The sequence below is a fragment of the Pituophis catenifer genome, unplaced genomic scaffold, assembly GCF_029215685.1.
Source record: "Pituophis catenifer annectens isolate HBS135680 unplaced genomic scaffold, rPitCat1.0.hap2 SCAF_7, whole genome shotgun sequence".
Lineage (NCBI taxonomy): Eukaryota > Metazoa > Chordata > Lepidosauria > Squamata > Colubridae > Pituophis > Pituophis catenifer.
This window is the reverse complement of record NW_027256887.1, coordinates 3,081,428-3,104,965: the sequence shown is the minus strand read 5'-3', so window position 1 is coordinate 3,104,965 and position 23,538 is coordinate 3,081,428. Positions and strand designations below refer to the sequence as shown.

The window sequence follows — 23,538 nt, the reverse complement described above, 5'->3', positions numbered from 1 at the left end:
TACCAGGCTAGGTAACATCTTCAGGGGAGGTCAGTGTCGGTATTCTTCTGCTTATAAGGACTTCGTGTGGCCAGTAGGTCTTGTGATGGGGGGGGGGGGGCGTCATATCAAGTGAGAATTTAGTGATGGGTCTCGTGTGGGTCACGTCAAGTGACGGTTGTGTGATGGGTCTTGCAATGGGTTAGATGAAGGTCACATTAAGTGAGAATCTAGTGATGGGCCTTGTGTGGCTCACGTCAAGTGACAGTTGTGTGATGGGTCTTGCAATGGGTTAGATGAAGGTCACATTAAGTGAGAATCTAGTGATGGGCCTTGTGTGGGTCACGTCAAGTGACAGTTGTGTGATGGGTCTTGCAATGGGTTAGATGAAGGTCACATTAAGTGAGAATCTAGTGATGGACCTTATGTGGGTTACGTCAAGAGACGGTTGTGTGATGGGTCTTGCAATGGGTTAGATGAAGGTCACATTAAGTGAGAATCTAGTGATGGACCTTGTGTGGGTCACGTCAAGAGACAGTTGTGTGATAGGTCTTGTAATGGGTCAGGTGTGGGTCACATCAAGTGAAGGTCAAGTGATGGGTCTTGCAATGGGTTAGATGAAGGTCACATTAAGTGAGAATCTAGTGATGGGCCTTGTGTGGGTCACATCAAGAGATGGTTGTGTGATGGGTCTTGCGAGAGGTCAATTGTGGCTCACATCGAGTGAGGGTCTTGCGATGGGTTAGATGAAGGTCACATCAAGTGAGAACCTAGTTAAAACCAGGAAGTAATGACATCCAGGTGACGATCGCTACCGGATCGCCGAACCACAGGGAAAAATCGCTACCGGATTGGGCGATCCGGTCCGATCCGGGAGCATTTCACCCCTGCTTCCTACCATCTTTAACCAGAAGGGACTTCAAAAGAAAATCCAGGTCATATAAACCTCCAGTATTGATTCCCTCCGGCTGCTTCTACCAAAATGCTCTCCTAAAAAGCAGAACCGTTAGACGCCAAAAGAAATGCAATATTCCTTACCTGCAAATGAATGAAAGTCCTTTACTTCGGCTGCATCTCTTAGCACACTGTTCTGTCGTATTTAGCAGCTTCGTTTTCACTTTCAGTGCCTTGTCTATCCTTATTAATGAGGTATCAGCGGTTTTCCGATAGTCATGGAGTGGGTTTCTTTTCCCTTTGTTTTCTGCAGGAGGAAGCGACAAACACACTAATCCGTTGCATCATTCCAAGAAAGTCAACCTGATCAGGACAACTGTATACAGGGTGTTAGGATATGGTTTGAGCCTAACAAGTTGTCCAGGCAATATATGTGTACTGTAACTTTAATCTGAAAATGTATTATGTTACTTTAAAGGTTTTCTTGCTGATTCATTGTAATGCTGAGTCATGCTGTAATTAGGTAATCACTGGTTGTGAGAGTATTTAAGCAAGGTATTGTAACGTGTTCAGTTGATGATATGCTACCATTGTGTGTGGAGCTGATGTGATATGCTACCAGAGTATGATATGCTGCCATAGTGAGGAGTTGCTATCATTCTGTTAATCATCGTTTGATGGATCTGCTACCATCGTGGTTTGTGAACCAGAGTGAGTTTGTTATTCTAACCAACTACTGTTTGTTTGATAAGAAGATATCTGTAACTACTGGACTGATTTGACAAGGAGTCCTCGAGTTACGACCACCACCGAGCCCAAAGTTCATGCTGCTAAGTGAGACATTTGTTAAGGGAGTTTCGCCCCACTTTACGATTTTCCTTGCCACCGTGATTAAGCAAATCATTGCAATTGTTAAGTGGGTCACCTGCTTGTTAAGTGAATCCAGCTTCCCCATTGACTTTGCTTGTCAGGAGGTCGCAAAAGGGGATTGCATGACTCCCCCTCGGGACACTGCGACCGTCATAAGTATGAACCATTTGCCAAGCATTTGAATTTGGATCATGTGACCATGAGGATGCTGGAAAGGTCGTAAGTGTGAAAACTGATCCTAAGTCACTTTTTTCAGTGCCGTCGTAACTTCGAACAGTCACTAAATGAACTGCTATAAATCGAGGACTACCTGTATATATTACAATGGTGTTTCTGATCTCCATTGTGTTCATACGTTGTAACATTAATAACATAATAATATTACAAGAAGTGTTTTGCTCTCACTAGCACCTGGGAACAGGTAATTTGTATTTTAGGCTGCCGTTTGTAGGTTTTATGGGGAGGGGGGGAAATCTTATGAATGTCAAGCACAGGAGAAATCAGGAAATTCAGGCAGTTCAATGGAGTATAATGATTTATTGCAAGGTTAAGCTCTCTACAAGAATCTGGCCAACTAACAGTCAAGGGAAATGAGCGGGAGATAAGAAAGGCATTCAAGGTAGGCCAGATTTAGATCTCTTGCCTCCAGAAATTGTGAATGCTCCAACATTGGAAGTTTTGAAGAAGAGATTGGCAACCATTTGTCTGAAATGGTAGAGGGCTTCCTGCCTGAACAGGAGGTTGGAATAGAAGACCTCCAAGGTCCCTTCAAACTCAGCTATTCTGTTCTGTTGTTCTGTTCTGTTCTGTTCTGTTCTGTTCTGTTCTGTTCTGTTCTATTCTATTCTATTCTATTCTATTCTATTCTATTCTATTCTATTCTACTCTACTCTACTCTACTCTACTCTACTCTACTCTATATTCTATATTCTATATTCTATATTCTATATTCTATTCTAATTCTATATTCCATTCTACATTCTATTCATCTCTTGAAGACATGCAGGACTCCTGACTGATGACCCATTTGACTCCTCCTTCCAGCTCAGCCCGGTCATCATCTTCTACAATGAAAAGCCCAAGAGTTTTCCCTTGAATCATTGTATTTAAATTGCAAAACCAAAAACCAAATTAAGTCACTCGTTAAAGGCTGGAACACTGTGTGGGAGGCATGAGAGACACAAAGGAAGTGGATGTACCAGGCGAAGGAAAAGTAGAGACAATTGGTTCAGTTTTTTATATTACTGCCCTTTATAATAGTAAAGTTTGTTTAGCACATAATTCAAAGCTTCTGTAGTCTCTAACCTGTTCCAGGTGCGTGTATGTATAGGAAGACCCCTACAGTCTCTTGCTTCCAAATGTTAAATTAGGATAAAGATGAATCTGACATCTTAATGGAAAAGATTTTTAGTTGGGACCATGTATGAATGTTTAACTTCCTTCCTTCCATGATACCCATCAGAAATCTGAGAGAAACCTTGACTGTTCCCTAAAAAAACCACAGAATTTTAACTCAACATCTATGGAGATTCTCACTCATCCAGATCATGGTGGCTCCCAAAGGAGCCTTAGTAAAACCACACCTAGAGTATTGCATCCAGTTTTGGTCACCACACTATAAAAAAGATATTGAGACTTTAGAAAGAGTGCAGAGAAGAGCAACCAAGATGATGAGGGGATGGTTGGAGGCTGAAACATACGATGAACAGTTGCAGGAACTGGGCCTGGCTGGTCTAGTGAAGAGAAGGACCAGGGGAGACATGATAGCAGTCTTCCAATATTTGAGGGGCTGCCACAGAGAGGAGGAAGGAGGTCAAGCTATTTTCCAAAACACCCGAAGGCCAGACAAGGAATAATGGATGGAAACTGACCAAGGAGAGATTCAACCTAGAAATAAGGAGAAATTTCCTGAGAGTGAGAGCAATCAACCCATGGAACAGAAGTTGCCTTCGGAAGTTGTGGGAGCTTCATCCCTGGAGGCTTTCAAGAAGAGACTGGACTGCCATGTGTCAGAAATGGTGTAAGGTCTCCTGCTTGGGCGGAGGGTTGGACTAGATGACCTTCAAGGTCCCTTCCCACTCTGTTTATCTGTATCTAAGCACCTCATTATCCTCTTAACATAGCATCTCAGATAAAAAAGTAGAAAACCGGGAGCTTTCTTGTTGTTTCTTGTTTTTGAAAAATATATGTTTAAGTTAGCATGAAATCCTTCAACAGAGGATCTACGTCCACAAATATTTGTTAGACAATTTGGAGATCACTGTGTTGTTGTTGTTGTTTTTTTCCTTAAAAGGGCTACAGAGAAACAATCCTACAAAGTATTGAAGATATTGAGTTGAGGTTTGGCACCACTGATGTCCTCTAAAGGATTCTTACGACTTTCATCTACCTCTGCCAACAAAAAAACAATGAAGGAACTACAGTTTTGATGTTCTCTCTTTATAGCCTAAGGACCAATTTTTTCCCCCTCCAACTGAATCCCAAGGCAGATCAGATCAAATCAGATCCGATTACCTTTGGATCTCAAACAGCCAAAACTCAAAATCAAAGCGTGTTCTTCTTTCAATCTGAGAAGCCCAGCTGAAATCAAATTAGTGCTGACTCATGTTTTCTTAGCATCTGATGGGTGGGAATTTCTTTTTCAACAAGACCACAGTCGAAGAAAAAGGGCAATTCTTTTCCCCATATGCTGCTGTTCCCAACTTCCCAACTCCCCCCCTGAAAAAAACCTTCTCTAAATTCAAATTATTTATTTGAAAAATCCAGGAAGTGGTGGGGGGGAGAACCCTCCAGATATAAGAATTATTTGACTTTCCCTCTGAAATGGACAACTGCTATTTCTAGAGTGAAAATAATTTTGGGCAAAGATATAAGGAAAATGGATCTGGGCACATGAGAGTATTTTGTATGATTTTGGAAGAAGCACTGATTTTAAAACCATACTTGCATACTCTGCCGTCTCCCCGGGAGATTAACTTCAACTTGTCCTTCGCTAAAATAAAGGCATAAGCCATGGGGAACCTATGGAGCCATGCTACCTGGCACGTGCGGCATCGCCCATTCCTCTTATGGGTTTCTGGCCCGCGTGCACACACGATGATCACGTGTGCAGTGCTGGAAACCGGAAGAGCTGGTCTTCCATTTTCCGGCGTGAGCATGCGCGCCGGCCAGCTGATTGGTGTGTAACTGGAAGACTTGCTGGCGCATGCATGCACTAGAAACCAGAAGTACCTTATCTGGCGTGCACAAGCCCCCTGGGCAGCTCTTATTCCTGGTCGCGGCCCTGAAGAGCGCGTGCATAAGCCAGTGGTGGGATTCAAATTTTTTTACTACTGGTTCTGTGGGCGTGGCTTGGTGGGTGTGGCATGGCTTGGTGGGTGTGGCTTGGTGGGCATGGCAGGGGAAAGATACTATAAAATCTCCATTCCCACCCCACTCCAGGGGAAGGATACTGCAAAATCCCCATTTCCTCCCAATCAGCTGGGACTCGGGAGGCAGAGAATAGATGGGGGCAGGGCCAGTTAGAGGTAGTATTTACCGGTTCTCCGAACTACTCAAAATTTCCACTACCGGTTCTCCAGAACTGGTCAGAACCTGCTGAAACCCACCTCTGGAATAAGCCCTCAGGAAGGTTTGACCTTACGATAATAAACGCAACCAAGAACGACCGGCAATTTCCAAATGGGAAAAATATTGAGCACCCCGAAGGGAGCTGTTCCTTAATGGTCTCCCTTGATTTGCAACGAGGATCTTGGCGAGATCAAATTGATTGCATTTTTGCAAAGAAGCTACATAAGATGTTAAATCTCGACGCAACTTCAAAAGCGCCCAAAATATGTCATTTTGCTTCTCGTAAAACACACCCTCTTTTCTCTCTCTCTCTCTCTCTCTTTTGTTTTGCAATCGTTCCTTACTTCCTCTAAAGAAGCTGCACCAGTAAGAAGCCAAGCGTGTGTCAGAAGTAATCAGATTTCAACACAAGTTTCCTAGAAGGTTTTTTTTTTCAAAAACAACAACAACGAAGGAACAAAGCCCTGAATTGCTTGTATTATTGCTCTATGATTATGTCTGACTTGAACCAAGGCAGTATTATATCCTCAGAAGCCGGAAAGCTAACACTGAATCACAACTCAGCACCACGACGTACCTTGCGTGTTACGTCAGACACGGTAGTCCTGGATGTATGACCACAACTGAGCCCGACATTTCTCTCGTTAAGTGAGACATTTATTACATGAGTTTTACGTGAGCAGTTACAGTATAAGGAAGAAAACTGAAACACGTAAAAAAAATGAGATATACAAAAAGGATCACCATAGAAAAAATGAGATATACAAAAATGATCACCATAGAAAAAACGAGATATACAAAAATGATCACCATGTCAGTTACCGTAATACTTCGTTGGGTAACCTTTAGCATAAATTACGGCCTTACAACGTCTTCCCACGGAGTGAACCAAGTCTTTTAGTTCTGCAGCTGTTATAATGTGAAACCAAGATTGAAGGATTGTTTTAATTAACTGGGGTTTATTGCTGGGTTTCTTCTCACTAACAAGTTTCTTTAGTCAGCGCCATACATTTTCAATTGGGTTTTAAAGTCTGGGCTATTCCCAGGCCATTCCAGCAGTGGAATAGGATTCTCTTGAAACTCCAAAAAAAAAGTGGTGTTATTAGCCATCAAACCTCAAAAATACACTTTTCCCAAGAGGTTTCCACAATTTTGGCCACTACTGTATCTTTTTGCCTCTGGACCCCTAAATCATCCTTGTTGCTCTTCTCTGCACTCTTTCTAGAGTCTCAAAATCTTTTTTTTTACAGCATGGTAACCAAAAGTGAATGTTGACCTTAGCTGATCTCAAAAACAGCTAAGGAGGCCAACACTTGGCTTGTATTTGTAGGGAAAATTCAAAATAATAGACTAGCCTGAGAAGTAAAACATATCGTAGAAGAAAGCAGTGTCAAGACCTTTTCCAGATCATTACCCCCAGACCTAATGAATATATCCATGAATTTAACAGGAGCTGAGCCGAGGGACAATTAATCTTACATGCATTGATGATGTATTTAACAGGAATGCTCTCTGCCTTACGGATTTACTTATTTTCTTTTCTTTTTTTTCTCGTGTTGAAAAATGACCACCTATTGCTTTCAGAGTTCTGGGAGGCTCTAAACATCCATATGCACCCTGACTATATATTGTCGTGTTTCGGGAAATTAATATTTGTATCACTAAATGCACGATCTTAAATCAACGAGGCTGAATTACATCAGGGCCCCACGTCTGAATAAATATGCAGAGGATTATGACGTCATCCAGTCCTTCTCATGCTTCCTGGACATACATACATACATACATACATACATACATACATACATACATATATATTTCTCTTTAGCCAGGTTCATCCTACGTAAACCAAGATTTTTACGCAGCCCTACGTAAATCTTGGTTTACGTAGGATGAACCTGGCTAAAGAGAAATACACATAAAGCCTACGAAAAGGAAAGAAAACATATATATATATTTCCAAATGTTTCCTTTCGGCATCGGATTTTTTTTAAAACGTTTTGTTTCAGAAGAGCTTTTGACAACTCCCCTGTCAGCTCAACAAGGTAAACTAGACTAGGAAACCAATGTTAGATTGGTTAGGGTTTGTTGTTAGTTGCGAAGTCGTGTCCGACCCATCGCGACCCCATGGACAACGTTCCTCCAGGCCTTCCTGTCCTCTACCATCCTCTGGAGTCCATTTAAGGTCACGCCGACCGCTTCAGTGACTCCATCCAGCCACCTCGTTCTCTGCCGTCCCCTTCTTCTTTTGCCCTCCAGTTGCCTCCTAAAAAACCACCTTTGGGACTTGCGTTCAGGTCTTAGGGCATAAATTGGTGTGATGTGGTACAGCCAGGAGATCACTAGAATTATTAGGGCGAATTGGCTGTGTTATCTTCAAGGCTTTAGATTTTGGCCTTGAAGTAGCAATAATAATAGCATTTAGACATACAGTAGTGGCCAAAATTGCAGAAACCTTTTGGGAAAAGTGTATTTTTGAAGTTTGATGGCTAATAACCCCACTTTTTGTTTTTGGAGTTTCAAGAGAATCCTATTCCACTGCTGGAATGGCCTGGGAATAGCCCAGACCTTCACACAATTGAAAATCTAGGGAGCTGACTAAAGAAACTTGTTAGTCAGAAGCGACCCAGCAATAAAACCCAGTTAATAGAAGCCATCATTCAATCTCGGTTTCACATGAGAACAGCTGCAGAACTAAAAGACTTGGTTTAATCCATGGGAAGATGTTATAAGGCCGTCATTCATGCTAAAGGTTACCCAACAAAGTATTCACTGATATGGGGATCATTTTTGTATATCTCGTTTTTTTCTACGTGTTTCACTTTTCTTCTTTCTACTGTAACTGCTATTCTGATAGCAAATCCTTCCTAAAAGTGATTGCATGACATTCTTGATTCAATGATCTTTCCATCGATATATAATTTTATGGTACTACTCCCCCAAAAAAGTGGTGTTTTTAGCTAGTTTTAGAAAATACACTTTTCTCAAAAGGTTTCTCACAATTTTGGCCACTACTGTATACAGTTAGTCCTCGACTTACAACAGTTCATTTAGTGACCATTCAAAGTTACAACAGCAGTGAATAAGTGACATGTCCGTTTTTCACACTTACAACCGTTAAGGCATTCCTCTAGTCACGTGATCGAAATTCAGATACTTGGTAACTGGTTCATATCTATGATGGTTGCAGGATGCCTGACAGCTGGCTCACATTTATGACGACGGCAGTGTCCCAGAGTCACGTGATCCCTTTTGGAGACATTCCAATGAGCCAAATCAATGGGGAAGCCAGATTCACTTAACCACCATGTGACTAATTTAATAAGGGCAGTGATTCGTTTAACAACGGTGGCAAGAAAAGGCATAAAATGGGGCAAAACTCCCTTAACAAAAAGTCTCACTCAGCAACAGAAATGTTGGGCTCCATTGGGGTCGTAAGTCGAGGATGACCCATACAAAAAGTGCTAATTCTATGCAGCTTCCTGATTTTTTCTTGAAATGATCTAAAATCTCAAAGCGTACCAGAGCTACAGATTGAATCTTTCATACAGATATTTATCTACAGGGAGAGCAGCTGCCTAGCCAGTAGCCATCGGTTAATGAACCTTAATCAAAAGGACTTTCTATTTTTAATTAAGAATGTCAGTTGATGCTTTGGCTAGTTCTTCTATCAAACACGAAAGCCGATCCGTTTTAACCAAGCCGATTTCTTTTTTTTGCAACAGATGGATAATTCAGAATCCAGTGTGTTGAAGCGAAATGAATCATTCAAATCCCCGCAGCATAGATCTTTACAATATACATCGAAATGCAACCTCAGAGCGAACGAAGACGAATCTCGTCTACGTTCGTTCATTTTCCGGGAAAAACACTCGCGAAAACACCAGGGACAAAATACAGAAGATGCATGAAATCTGTCAAAAGAGTTTGCATTTTTAAAAAATAAAAAAAAAAACACTGTTTTTTACACCTCCAGGAAAAAATATAGATGCTGCCTGGAATTTGTAGGTTGCAACTGGCATCCAAATCTGATTTTGTCTGTTTATTGGATAGACTTTTTTTTTTTAAAAAAAAAAAAAATACTATTTCCCCGAAAATAAGACATCCCCTGATAATAACCCCAATCGGGCATTTGAGCGCATGCATTAAAATAAGCCTACCACCCCAAAAATAAGCTCTCTCTGAAAATATTTAAATGCAGAGCTGGAAATTGGGTAAGATGGCAAGAGGAGCCCCGTCTCACTCCATGCACCCTAAAATAAGACCTCCCCAAAAATAAGGCCAAGCACTTATTTCGAGGTTCAAAAAAATATAAGACAGGGTCTTATTTTCAGGGAAACAGGGTATATAACTTTATGGAATTGTGCTGCTATTTTGGGGTTGATGCATCTCTGACTGGTTTTACACTACGAGAGACAACCTGCAAATAGGTTCATTTCATCTCAAAACTGCCTTTTCACCCAGCTAATCCTGGTTTTTACTATTTTCTCCCAAAAGATTAGCATCGTACAAGGCAGAGAGGCATAATATTGAGTTCTGCAGTTCGGTGTATCTGCATTCAAAGCTCTTTTGAAGGAGTTATTGTGCAGGGAGATAAATCAGATCTTGGCTGGGGGAAAAAAAGTTTGCAGTGATTGTATTATTTTGTAAACTTCCAGATAAAACATGCCAGGCTTATATTGTTCCAGACTCATGAAATTAATACAATTGCTAAAAAAAAAATTGTTTTGACTTGCCAAAGCATGAATAAGTATCCAAGCTTTGATGTGCTTTGATCTATTTCCTATGTTTTCTAATGGTGAAAGGGAGAACAGATAATCCTTGGTTTACAGCAGTTCATTTAGTGACTTGTAGATGAAGTGCGAATAGTCCAGGCGATGGTTTTCCCAGTTGCAATGGACGGCTGTGAAAGTTGGACCATAAGGAAGGCTGAGTGCCAAAGAATGGAGGCCTTTGAACAATGGTGCTGGAGAAGACTCCTGCGAGTCCCTTGGACTGCAAGGCCATCCAACCGGTCGGTCTTAGAGGAGATCAACCCTGACTACTCTTTAGAAGGCCAGATCCTGAAGAGGAAACTCAAATACTTTGGCCACCTAATGAGAAGGAGGGACTCCCTGGAGAAGAGCCTAATGCTGGGAACGATCGAGGGCAAAAGAAGAAGGGGACGACAGAGAACGAGGTGGCTGGATGGAGTCACTGAAGCAGGCAGCGTGAGCTTAAATGGACTCCAGAGGATGGTAGAGGACAGGAAGGCCTGGAGGAACATTGTCCATGGGGTCGCGATGGGTCGGACACAACTTTGCAACTAACAACAAAAATAAATTGCACTCAAGCGATCAGCCAAAATTATCCAGGGTTAATTCAATCCTTCGGGATCTGAACGTAGGAATTCTTCCCAGATGCATTTTTCAAAAAGATTTTCTACTCCTGTTTCCATCTTTGCCAAGTGAATTTTTTTTTTGTTTCTTTTCTTTTTGCTTGTAAAAAAATGAAGGCTGGCAAAGTTAACCATAGAAAGGGGGTGGATGGGAATTTGAATAGACACGATGAGTTGCGTTTTCTATTACCAACACAGAAGGACTTAATAAAGATGCTAGCTCACCGAAACAGTTTCATTATTCAAACAATACACAGCCACAATCATGCATACCCGATTAAGCCTCCGAGGAGAGGAGGGAAGAGGAAGGGAATGAATAACCAAGTATATTTTCTATCTTTCCTAAAATGTGACTTTAGATGGGAGCAAGTTTTGCGATCATATATTAAATATGTGTTTCAGAATGTTTCACAGTCCTTCCACAACAGAAAACCCAACTGGTTCTGAAATTGGTGGAAATTTGTGAGATGCCTGCAAAATGTTCCCAGATTGCCATAAAGTTTGCATTCCCCTGCTTTAAAAATCTGTCCTCAGCAAACATGATTGGATTCAGACCAGGAGTGAAATCCAGCAGGTTCTGACAGGTTCTGGAGAACCGGCAGCGGAAATTTTGAGCAGTTTGGAGAACCGGCAAATACCACCTCTGGCTGGTCCCAGAGTGGGGTGGAAATGGAGATTTTGCAGTATCCTTCCCCTGGAGTGGGATGGGAATGGAGATTTTGCAGTATCCTTCCCTTGGAGTGGGATGGGAATGGAGATTTTGCAGTATCCTTTCCCTGGAGTGGGGAGGGAATGGAGATCTTGCAGTATCCTTCCCCTGGAGTGGGATGGGAATGGAGACTTTGCAATATCCTTCCCCTGGAGTGGGGTGGGAATGGAGATTTTGCAGTATCCTTCCCCTGGAGTGGGATGGGAATGGAGATTTTGCAATATCCTTCTCCCAGGAGTGGGGTGGGAATGGAGATTTTGCAATATCCTTCTCCCAGGAGTGAGGTGGGAATAGAGATTTTGCAGTATCCTCCCCTGCCATACCCACCAAGCCATGCCACGCCCACCAAGCCACGCCCACTGATTTCACCACTGATTCAGACATGATTCTGGCATCAAGCTATGGAGAATGAATGAAGGTCCTTTCTATCTAACTTCTAAATCTCACTTCTGGAAAACCGGGGGGGGGGCGCGGGGGGGAAAATACAATACAAAAAAGAGAGAAAAGAATACAAATCGTTTGCCAGTTTCACATTAAACATATACAAGTAGTTCTTGACTTATAACAGTTCATTTAGTCACCGTTTGAAGTTACAATGGCACTGGAAAAAGTGACTTATTTGGTCATTTTTCACACTTATGACCGTTGCAGTATCCCCATAGTCACCTGATTAAAAGTTTCAGGCGCTTGGCAACCGACTCATATTTATGACGGTGTCCTGAGGTCATGGGATCAATTTTTGTGACCTTCTTCAGCCGAAGAGGTTGCAGGAAAAAAAAATGCCTTTAAAAGCCTCTGGCGATCCCAGCTGAGTTGCCTGATCGTCAGAGGCTTCTAAAAGCATTTTTTTTCTGCAACCTCTTAAGGTTGTAGAAAAAAATGCTTTTAAAAGTTAAAAAAAAAAAGTTGGCCACGTCCACCCAGTCACATTACCCCACCACCACCAAGCCACGCTCACAGAATTGGTAGTAACAAATTTTACATTTCACTACTGCTGCAGACCCTGGCCAGATCCAGCCAACTTTTGAACTCAACCTTTCTATTACCACTTTCTCCCCTGACTCCCATATTTTGGCTCGATGCTTTTCAGCGTTTGGAGAATAATTAAGCTGGTGAGAGCAGGAGAAGGTCGCAAGTCCCTTTCCATAGTTTATGTCCGATATTCCGTTGGGTTTGGAAAGAATAACAAGGAAACGTCACAAAAAAAGGGGGATTTGATCTCAGCGTGTTGCAGGAAACTCAGGTGCGCCCGTTAAGAGTGGTTTCCTGTGTCCTTTTGAGAGCCATCAACTTTGTCATATTTATGGAGGAAAGGACCAAATGACAATTGTTTTCCCATGTCCTCCCACTGGGTCTTACACCTTTCCTTTTCCCACTTCCCACTGTGCAATTTATTAAGGAGAATCAAGGTACGCAGTGCAAGGTATTTACGTCAACATCAAGTTGACGTAAATAACTTCAAATTCAACACTTCAAGCAGAAGTATTGAATTGGGAAGTGGGTAGGTTTAGTCTAGTGAAAAGAAGGACTAAGGGGGTGGCATGATAGCAGTCTTCCAATATTTGAGGGGCTGCCCCAAAGAAGAGGGAGTCAACCTATTCTCCAAAGCACCTGAAGGCAGGACAAGAAGCAACGGATGGAAACTAATCGAGGAGAGAAGCAACCTGGAAGTAAGGAAAAACTTCCTAACTGTGAGGATTAATTAATCAGTGGAACAGCTTGCCTCCAGAAGTTGTGGGTGCTTCATCACTGGAGGTTTTCAAGAAGAGGCTGGACAACCACTTGTCTGAAAAGATATAGGATCTTCTGCTTGGATTAGACGACCTCCAAGGTCCCTTCCAACTCTATTCTGATTAGGCTAACAAATTCCCTCTTTCTATGTTCAGACAGGGTCCCAAGGAAACACCGAGCTGCTTAAAACTATGGAGTTGGTTCTTCAGTCAGAATACAGGTAATCCTCGATTTACGTCCACAATTGAGCCCAACATTTCTGTTGCTAAGTGAGACATTCGTTCAGTCAGTTTTTCCCCCATTTTACAACTGTTCGTGTCACAGTTGTTAAGCGAATCTGATCTTCTCCCTTGACTTTGCTTGTCTGAAGTTCGCAAAAAGGGATCACACATTTAACAAATGTCTCACTTAACAACTGAAATTTTTGGGTCAATTATTTGGTTGCAAGTTCAGGGCTATCTGTTATTATGAAGTATAATTCCATAAAGAATTAACTCCCCTAGTAGACTTAGGATCAGGGTTTTAGACTGCGATGGTTAAAGTTAAAGGTAAAAGGTTCCCCTCGCATGTATGTGCTGGTCGTTCCTGACTCTAGGGGGCGGTGCTCATCCCTGTTTCAAAGCCGAAGAACCAGCACTGTCCAAAGACGTCTCTGTGGTCATGTGGCCGGCATGACTCAACGCCAAAGGCGCATGGAACGCTGTTACCTTCCCACCAAAGGTGGTCCCTATTTTTCTACTTGCATTTTTTACCTGCTTTCGAACTGCTAGGTTGGCAGAAGCTGGGACAAGTCACGGGAGCTCACCCTGTTACACAGCACTAGGGATTCGAAACGCTGAACTGCCGACCTTTCGATCGACAAGCTCAGTGTCTTAGCCACTGAGCCACCGAATCCCACACTGCGATGGTTAAATTGGTTGCTCTGCCCCAGCTCCGGATTTCTGAGGATATTGACACACACCAACGCTCCTTATCAAATTTATTAAGTAGCAAGAATAAACAAGACCGGCAAAGGTTGGCAACCAGCCCAGAAAACAAGATATGATAAACCAAAATACTCTGATAATAAATACAAGTTGTTTCCAGCAAGAACGCACTAGCTGTGTGCGACTTAAATAGGCTAAGGGAGTGGCCAATGATCCTCAAGCCCTACTCTCGAGTAGACCTCCTCCTCCTGAGTAGCCACTCCTGCCTTTTGGCAGCCCTGCGTGCTCGAGCATTGAGGAGAGGCTCCTCCACTTCGCTCTCTCCACTTGAAGGAGCCTCTGGAGGTTCTGAAGGCCCTGGCTGAGTCTCTGCCTCTGGCACCACATCCTCTTCAGCCTCCTCGCTCTCCGACACGAGCGCCGGCTGCGCAGGCTGCTGGCACGACCCCACACCAGCCTCCTCGTCATCGGGATCAGCCATGATCCACGCAGGCCACTGGTGGGCCACAACGCTGGTATAAAATTTTATTTTTCAGTGCTGCCTTATGCTCTCAGGAAGGAAATGCTTCCAAGTTCAAAAAGATGTATTCCCAGATAAACGTGTGCAACGATTGTTGTCCCCACAATCTCACAACCTTGATGTCCTGTGCAGAAATAAACTGCTATCAACATTTGCAAAAGTCAGAATTTTTAAGGCAAGTGTGTTAAGTGTGTGTTTTTTTTTGCACCTGCTGGAAGTTTTAACAACCCACGATAAAAATGTAGCACGTTTTATCCATTTTATACTAACGAATGTTTTTTAGGTTCAAATGCCTGCTCTGACATTTAATTCCAAGATAGCCTCGACTAAATTGTTTTGCAACCCTAATCTACCTCGGAAAGTTCAAATGAGGCCAGTGTTAATCCAGGATAATAGAAGGGAAGGGAGTTTGACCGGTTTTGACCCTTATTTATTTAACTGATCGGAGACACTTAGAAAGAGGAAAGCGTTCAAATAGATATTCACAAAACTCGCCTCTTAGGTGGATTATAACCAGGGCTGGGTTTCACCTACTGCAGATACCAATTCGCCCAGCACTGGAAATGTGTGCACCCACCATCCGCGCATGATGAGGTGTCACAGAACACAGCAATTCGCTCATGTATGCTGTCCACAAATGCGTGCAATGTCAAATAACACAGCAATTCGCTCGCGCACACCATCCGCACTGTCAAACAATGTCAAACACACAGCGATATAGGACGGGATTGCACCCAGGAAGGTGGACGGGCCCACCCGCAGGTCGCCACTACCGTTTTGCTCAAATTGGTCCGAACCGGATGAATCCCACCTCTGTTTATAACCTGCAGAGTTTTGTCATATGGAAAAATAGAGAGCGAAGAGACTGCAGAAGAAAAAAAGTAAATATATATATATATTCTATGTTTTTCTATTGAGGCACCTGGTCTACCCCAACATGTGGGAGGGAGTGTACTGCTTCCCTTTCACCTTTCAGCTCCAATCCAGGACCCCTCAAGCAGTCGCATTCATGACAAACCATTTTTATACCAAATTTATATTTCGCTGATAAAGAAATTAAGGGAGGCTACTATAGATCTATTTCAAGCTATTTAGCTCTCATCAGCTAGTCATACCCTTACTCGGATTCGAACTTGGGCTGCCTGCATATTAGGCAGTTGTATTAACCTCTGAGCCACAAGTTCTCTTCCCTTCATCACCTTGAGCCAGGGGAGAGATTAAGTGTTTTTCTATCGAAGCACCTGGTCTACCCCAATATGTGGGAGGGAGCGTACTGCTTCCCTTTCACCTTTCAGCTCCAATCCAGGAGCCCTCAAGCAATCACATTCACGACAACCCATTTTTATACCAAATTTATATTTCGCTGATGAAGAAATAAAGGGACACTAGTATAGATCTATTTCAAGCTATTTAGCTCTCATCAGCTAGCCATACCCTGACTCGGAGTTCAAATCCGAGTCAGGTTATGGCTAGCTGATAAGAGCTAAATAGCTTGAAATAGATCTATACTAGTCTCCCTTTATTTCTTTATCAGCGAAATACAAATTTTAGATAGATAGATAGATAGATAGATAGATAGATAGATAGATAGATAGATATTCCAATTTGCACACATATTTCTAACAATTTAAGGATTTTTGGGTTGCAAAAATCCAGATGGCCACATGAGGTCAAAGAAGAGAGATTAAAAAAAAACCTGCCTGCTGTCACTCTGGACTCGTTCAAGGTTTTGCAACCCAGATCCGATGGCTTGACGTCATTTAATTGACTATATTAAAAGGAGTTTAATTCAAAGTGAAGAGAAATTGTGAACATGCATTTGTGGGGTTTTTTTCCTCCTCTGCGCTGGAGCTAAATGCAAATCTCGCTGTCTGCTGTAGCAAATTCCAACCTCTTTGGAAAGATGAAATGATAGCTTTTTTACAAAGCCTGTCGCAAATAGAATCACCCACCCCGCCGCAGAAAACTTCTAAATGGAATATGATTTATACGTTTATTTAATTAACGTCTGTAGCCACCCACCTCAAGAAAGAGACTCTGATTCGGGTGTAATTGAGATGAAAAATGAATTTTTTTTTGGGGGGGGAATACATCTCTACTTAAATCAGGGGTGAAATGCTACCGTTTTTTTACTCTCTGTACATGCACAGAAGGATTTGCACATGCACAGAGGGTCCAAGCACGCACGTGATGTGATGCGAGCGTAACACATGAGCAGTTCTGAACAGGTAGGGAAGGTAAGTAGATTTCACCCCTGAGTTAAATGCTATAATTATCTCCTCCAAAAGGAGGAACTAAGACTGAAATAACATCCAAGTAATCCAAAAGAAAATATTGTGCTTCAGATAACGTTAATGAGGGAATTGCTTAGATGGTGAAGTTATTTGGAAGAGGACAGGAGGAAAAAGGAGGAAACTCCAGCATCAACCTCATCATCGATAGAACATCCGTGCCACAAGAGTTGAAGGCTGCAAAGACAAGCCTGCTCAAATATTTCAAATGGACAGAGATTAGGACTGGGAAGATGGTTGAAAATCGCAACAAGATTACCAGCTACAGTTTGGATGGATGGATGGATGGATGGATGGATGGATGGATGGATGGATATGTCCGTAGGTCAATAAATTGCTAGATCAAGAGAAAGATCAAGAGATTAACCGATCGATACATAGGGAGGGAGGGAGGGAGAGAGAGAGAGAGAGAGAGAGAGAGAGAGGGAGAGGGAGAGGGAGAGGGAGAGGGAGAGGGAGAGGGAGAGGGGGAAAGAGAGGTAGGTCAATAAATCGATAGATCAATAGATTGACAGATAGATAAATCAAGAGACTGACAGATCAATAGATAGATCAATAGACGAGAGAAAGAGAGAAAGAGAGACAGATAGACAGACACAAATATGAGTGAGTAGATGATGGATGGATATATCAGTAGGTCAACAAGCTAATAGATCAATAGATAGATAGATCAATAGATTGACCGATAGGTCGAGAGATAGAGAAATAGATAGGTCGAGAGAGAGAGAGAGAGAGTGGTAGGTTAATAACTTGATAAATCAATAGATCGACAGACAGACAGACAGACAGACAGACAGATAGATAGATAGATCAATAGATAAGGGAGTGAGTGAGAGAGAGAGAAATAGAGAGGTACAGAGAGAGGTAGGTCAATAGGTCCATAGATCAATAGAAGCTTTATCTTGCCTTCTTGGATTTGTTTCAGCTTCCCAATCAAGATCCCAAGCCTGTAATGTGATGATGTAATGTGATGTTCTATTCTAATTCTGTTCTGTTCTGTTCTGTTCTGTTCTGTTCTGTTCTGTTCTGTTCTGTTCTCTACTCTACTCTACTCTACTCTACTCTACTCTACTCTACTCTACTCTACTCTTCTCTACTCTCTATTCTACTCTACTCTTCATTCCAATATCTGTTCTAGTCTATTCCTATTCCAGACAGTGAAGGGGGGAAAAGAGAGAGAGACAAAGAATCAAATGCTTTTTTAAAAAAAATAAAAAAATAAAAAAGATGGGAGAGCTGCAATTCCCATCCAAGATCCTCAGAAAAAAAATCTCTCCATCGAGCGTTGCACATTTACACATCGCTTCTGGCTTGTTTATTTCTTCTTTGCCACTTGTCTGAAGTTGGGATCGGACAGAGATGGAAAAATTAAACCAACTGGCTCCAAAAATAGACAACCCTGGCCACGCACAAGCGCTGGAAGCTGCACCGGTAGAGTTTAGAGAAGTCGCCTGTCCTAAACTCGGCTGGACATGGAACAATTCACCCTGCCCCAGTGCACAGATTCCCAAGGACCGGACGGGCGAGGGAGGGAGGAGGGGGATCCTTTGCTTCCTTCTCAAACGGCTGAATCCCTCCCACCCAACTGTGTCCGGAATTTAAAGCAGAGATTTATACCAAGCTGGCACAGCTGAGTTGTCCAACAGCTGAGCGGTTTTGCACGTGTACTGGCGTACCAGCCGTGCGGGCTGCTCACACGTACAAGAGATAGATAGATAGATAGATAGATAGATAGATAGATAGATAGATAGATAGATAGATAGATAGACGGATGGACGAAAGAGAGGGGAGAGAGAGAATAGATCATAAATCACAGATAGATGCTAGAAGAGAGAAGATATAGAAGAGAGAAAAGAGATGATTATGATAGATAGATGATGACAGATAGACAGATATAGACAGACAGACAGATGAGAGGGGGGAGAGAGAATAGATCATAATTCATAGATGCTAGAAGAGAGAAGATATAGGAGAAAAGAGAGAGATGATGATGATGATGATGATAGATAGATAGATAGATAGATAGATAGATAGATAGATAGATGATGGTAGATAGACAGATATAGACAGACAGACATAGATAGACAGATGAGAGGGGAGAGAGAGAATAGATCATAAATCATAGATAGATGCTAGAAGAGAGAAGATATAGGAGAAAAGAGAGAGATGATGATGATGATGATGATAGATAGATAGATGATGGTAGATAGACAGATATAGACAGACAGACATAGACAGATAGACAGATGAGAGGGGAGAGAGAGAATAGATCATAAATCATAGATAGATGCTAGAAGAGAGGATATAGAAGAAAGGAAACAGGAGAGAGAGATGATGATGATAGATAGATAGATACAGACAATGATAGACAGACAGACAGACAGACAGACAGACAGACAATGATAGATAGGTAGATTGACAGACAGACATAGGCAGACAGATGAAAAAGAGAGAATAGATCATAAATCATAGATAGATGATAGAAGAGAGAAGAGAGAGAAGAGAAAGAGAAATGATGATGATGATAGATAGGTAGGTAGGTAGGTAGGTAGGTAGGTAGGTAGATGATGATAGACAGACAGATGATAGATAGATAAATAGATAATGAAATAGAGGAGAGGATAGATCATAGATGATAGATAGGTAAATACATAGATCATAGATCATAAATAGATGATAGATGAGAAAGGAGAAGATATAGAAGAGAGAAAGAGATTATGATAGACAGACAAACAGACAGACAGACAGACAGATGAAAGAAAGGAAAGAGAGAGAATAGATACATAGATCATAAATATATAGGTAATAGATGATAAAAAAAGAGAAGAGAGAGAAGGTTAGATAGATAGATAGATGATAGATAGATAGATAGATAGATAGATAGATAGATAGATAATGAAATAGAGGAGAGGATAGATCATAGATGATAGATAGGTAAATACATAGGCCATAAATCATAACTAGATGATAGATGAGAAGAGAGAAGATATAGAAGAGAGGATATAGAAAGAAAAGAGAAGATATAGAAGAAAGAGATTATGATAGACAGACAAACAGACAGACAGATGAAAGAAAGGAAAGAGAGAGAATAGATACATAGATCATAAATATAGATAGGTGATAGATGATAAAAGAGAGAACAGAGAAGGTAGGTAGGTAGGTAGGTAGGTAGGTAAATAGATAGATAGATAAATAAATAGATGATAGATAGATAGATAGATAGATAGATAGATAGATAGATAGATAGATAGATAGACAGACAGACAGACAGACAGACAGACAGACAGACAGATAATGAAATAGAGGAGAGGATAGATCATAGATGATAAATAGGTAAATACATAGACCATACATCATAAATAGATGATAGATGAGAAGAGAGAAGAGAGAGAAGAGAGAGAAGAGAAAGAAGAGAGAGAAAGTAAAAAGATAGATAGATCTAAACACATACACACAGGCTTTGGAGAACGCGCGAGCGCCTACTTTCTGTTTGTATACACTAGCCAGCACACACGGGGGAGTAACTCTCGGAGCTTAGTAAGTTTACTCGCAGGCGTTTCGTGACCCAAACTAGGGAACGCCACCGATGCTGGTCACCGGCGTTGATCTTAGCTAGTTCGGGTTTTTACGAAACGGCGGAAAACCCCCAACCTCAGAGAGCACCAAGAACCCCAAGTTTCAACTCTCGAGCTACAAATATTCTCCTTTATCGGTACTAACAGACGCACGAAGTCTGCAGGAGGAGACCGGAGGCGCTTCTGCCAAGACCAAGCCAGCTGTTCGAGGACGCGGGGGAAGGTCTGCTTCAGAACCTGTCCGGGGAAGAGGCGTCCCCACCCCAAACTTAACCCCTGCGCGGCCGGATTTTCTTTTTTTATTTTCTTCTCCCGCTTCTCCTCTTGTCCCGACTACAGCACCTCGCTTGGTCCCCTCCCCAAAACTGGGCGGGCAAGCAGATGTCCAAGAGCACGCTTCTTGGATCCCGAGCTCGCCCGGGGACGAACCCTTTTAAAGAGCCGCGCGCGGCGCGCAAACTCCGGCGTACACGTGTCTGCGCGTCTCCACGACCGCAACGAAACACAACATCTCCCCACCACCCAACAACGATTGCAATATCCTCAAAGCCCCTCGAGGCGTTTTCCTCTAAACTCCCGGAGCGTCCAGATCTCCCCTTCCTCCTCCTCCTCTTCCTCCGTTTCCTCCCGCATACACGCGTGTCTGCGTCTCCACGACCCCACAACATCCACCCCAACGATTCATTGCATTCTGCCCAACGCCCCTCGCAGCGTTTTCCTCTCGGAGCGCCCAGACCTCCCCTCTCTCCCACTTCCTCCCATGTACACGCGTGTCTGCTTCTCCACGACCACAACGACCCCACAACATCCCCCCCCACGACGATTGTATTCCGCCCAACGACCCCTCGTGGCATTCACCTCCAAAAGCCCGGAGCTCCCAAACCTCCCGCACTTCCTCCTCCTCCTCCTCCCGCGTACACGCGTGTCTGCGTCTCCACGACCCCGCAACATCCACCCCAACGATTGCATTCCGCCCAAAGCCCCTCGCGGCGTTTGCCTCCAAGCGTCCGGAGCGGTCAAACCTCTCCCCTCCTCATCCTTATTCCGCGTACACGCGTGTGCGCGTCTCCACGACCTCCCCCCCCCCTTCCCGGGCAGCCTTTATCTCGACCCCCCGAAAGCGGCGCTTGGCCAACTAAAAGAAGCGGACTAACCTGCCGGCGGGACGGCCAGGACGGAGTGGAGGAAGAGTCCGAGTGGCAACAGCTGGTGGGTCCACATGGATGGGGAGGAGGAGGGGGGGCTGGCTACCTGGGGCCGGTGTGGAGGGGAAGGGGGGCTCTTCCCCCTTTCCAGGGGTCCCCAAAAGAGGCAGAGGCGGCAACAGAGGAGCCCGAGAGCGAGGAGCTGCTATATATTGCAAGGAGCCCGGGTTTGGGTGAGTGAGTAACAGGAAAACTCTGGGTCCCAACTCCCTCTTACGGTAAGAAAGCGCGTTCACAGCAGCGCCTCCGCGCTCTCTCCGCCTTCCTTCTCCGCCAGCCCAGCCCGGGGATGTGGAAAGTGGGGGGGGGGGGACCGAGGGGCACAGAGACCACCGCAGCGCAGCGCCGACGGCCAGAGCCCACCTTTCCGAAGAGGGGGGTAGCTCCCCTCCAAGGAGATGGGGAGAAGCCGCTCTGGAGAAGATCAGCGGTAGCTCCGCTTTGGAGCAGGAGAGTTGTTCTTACTTAAAAAGAACTCCCTGCTTGCAGAAAGCTAGCCTAGAAGGGTTAGAGCCCCGAAGGGGTTGGTTGGTTGCTTGGAGTTCTTTTCCATCTCGGTTGAGAAAAGTTGGTGGATGGGGATGGAGTGGGGATTGGGGGGGGCGTGGGGTGAGGCTTATTTGGTGGTGCTGCACCCACTTTGGATCAAAAGGCCAGGAGTGCTGCAAGGAGATGCTTTTGTGTGTTACCTGGGTTGATTCTGATCAAGGTGATGGGGGCAGGGGAGAGGGAGAGGGGAAAAGGTGAGAGAGAAGAAAGGGAGGGAGGAAGAGAGAGAAAGGGAGAAAGAGAGTGGAAAGGAGAGACAGGGAGGGAGGGAGGGAGAAGGGGGAAGGGGAGAGAGAAGAAAGGAAGGAGGGAGGAAGAGAGAGAAAGGGAAAAAGAGTGGGAAGGAGAGAGAGGGAGAGAGAGACGGAGGGAAGGAGAGTAAGCAAGGGAGGGAGAAAGAGGAAGGGAGAAAGGGAAGGAGAGTAAGTGGGAGTGAGAGAGAGGGAAGGAAGGAGAGTAAGAAGGAGAGAGCAGGAGAGGGTGGGGAAGGAGAAAGAGAATAAGAGAGAGATGGAAGGAAGGAGAGTAAGCAAGGGAGGGAGAAAGAGGAAGGGAGAAAGGGAAGGAGAGTAAGTGGGAGTGAGAGAGGGGGAAGGAAGGAGAGTAAGCAAGGGAGGGAGAAAGGGAAGGAGAGTAAGTGGGAGTGAGAGAGAGGGAAGGAAGGAGAGTAAGAAGGAGAGAGCAGGAGAGGGTGGGGAAGGAGAAAGAGAATAAGAGAGAGATGGAGGGAAGGAGAGTAAGCAAGGGAGGGAGAAAGAGGAAGGGAGAAAGGGAAGGAGAGTAAGTGGGAGTGAGAGAGAGGGAAGGGAAGAGAGTAAGAGGGAGAGAGCAGGAGAGGGTGGGGAAGGAGAAAGAATAAGAGAGAGACGGAGGGAAGGAGAGTAAGCAAGGGAGGGAGAAAGAGGAAGGGAGATAGGGAAGGAGAGTAAGTGGGAGTGAGAGAGAGGGAAGGAAGGAGAGTAAGAGGGAGAGAGCAGGAGAGGGAGGGAAAGGGAATAAGAGAGGGAGGGAAGGAGAGTAAGCAAGGAAGGGAGAAAGGAAGGGAAGGAGTCCATGGGAGTGAGAGAGTGGGAAGGAAGGAGAGTAAGAGGGAGAGAGCAGGAGAGGGTGGGGAAGAAAATAAGAGAGAGGGAAGGAAGGAGAGTAAGAGGGAAAGAACAGGAGAAGGTGGGGAAGGAGAGGGAGGGAAAGAGAATAAGAGAGGGAGGGAGGGAGAGAGAGGGAGGAAAGGACAGTAAGTGACAGGAAGGAAGGGAACAAAAGAGAGAGAGAGAGAGAGAGAGAGACGCTTGTTGTGCTGGTTTGTCCAAACTTCTGCAGCCTCAAGTAGGCTCCGTATCAG

The 23,538-nt window shown here is 43.9% G+C and overlaps 1 protein-coding gene across 1 annotated transcript in view; it reads right to left on the bottom strand.

Annotated features, from left to right (window-relative positions):
* HGF (hepatocyte growth factor) overlaps nucleotides 1–21,663 on the bottom strand; it is a 77,559-nt gene extending 55,896 nt beyond the window's left edge. Inside the window, exons 1-2 of the mRNA XM_070947050.1 lie at nucleotides 21,597–21,663; nucleotides 1,018–1,180 (exon numbers count right to left, since the gene is read on the bottom strand). Of these exons, the coding sequence (XP_070803151.1) occupies nucleotides 1,018–1,180; nucleotides 21,597–21,663 (230 nt within the window). The remainder of the gene's footprint in view (nucleotides 1–1,017; nucleotides 1,181–21,596) is intronic.
* Between the last annotated feature and the right edge of the window lie 1,875 nt (nucleotides 21,664–23,538).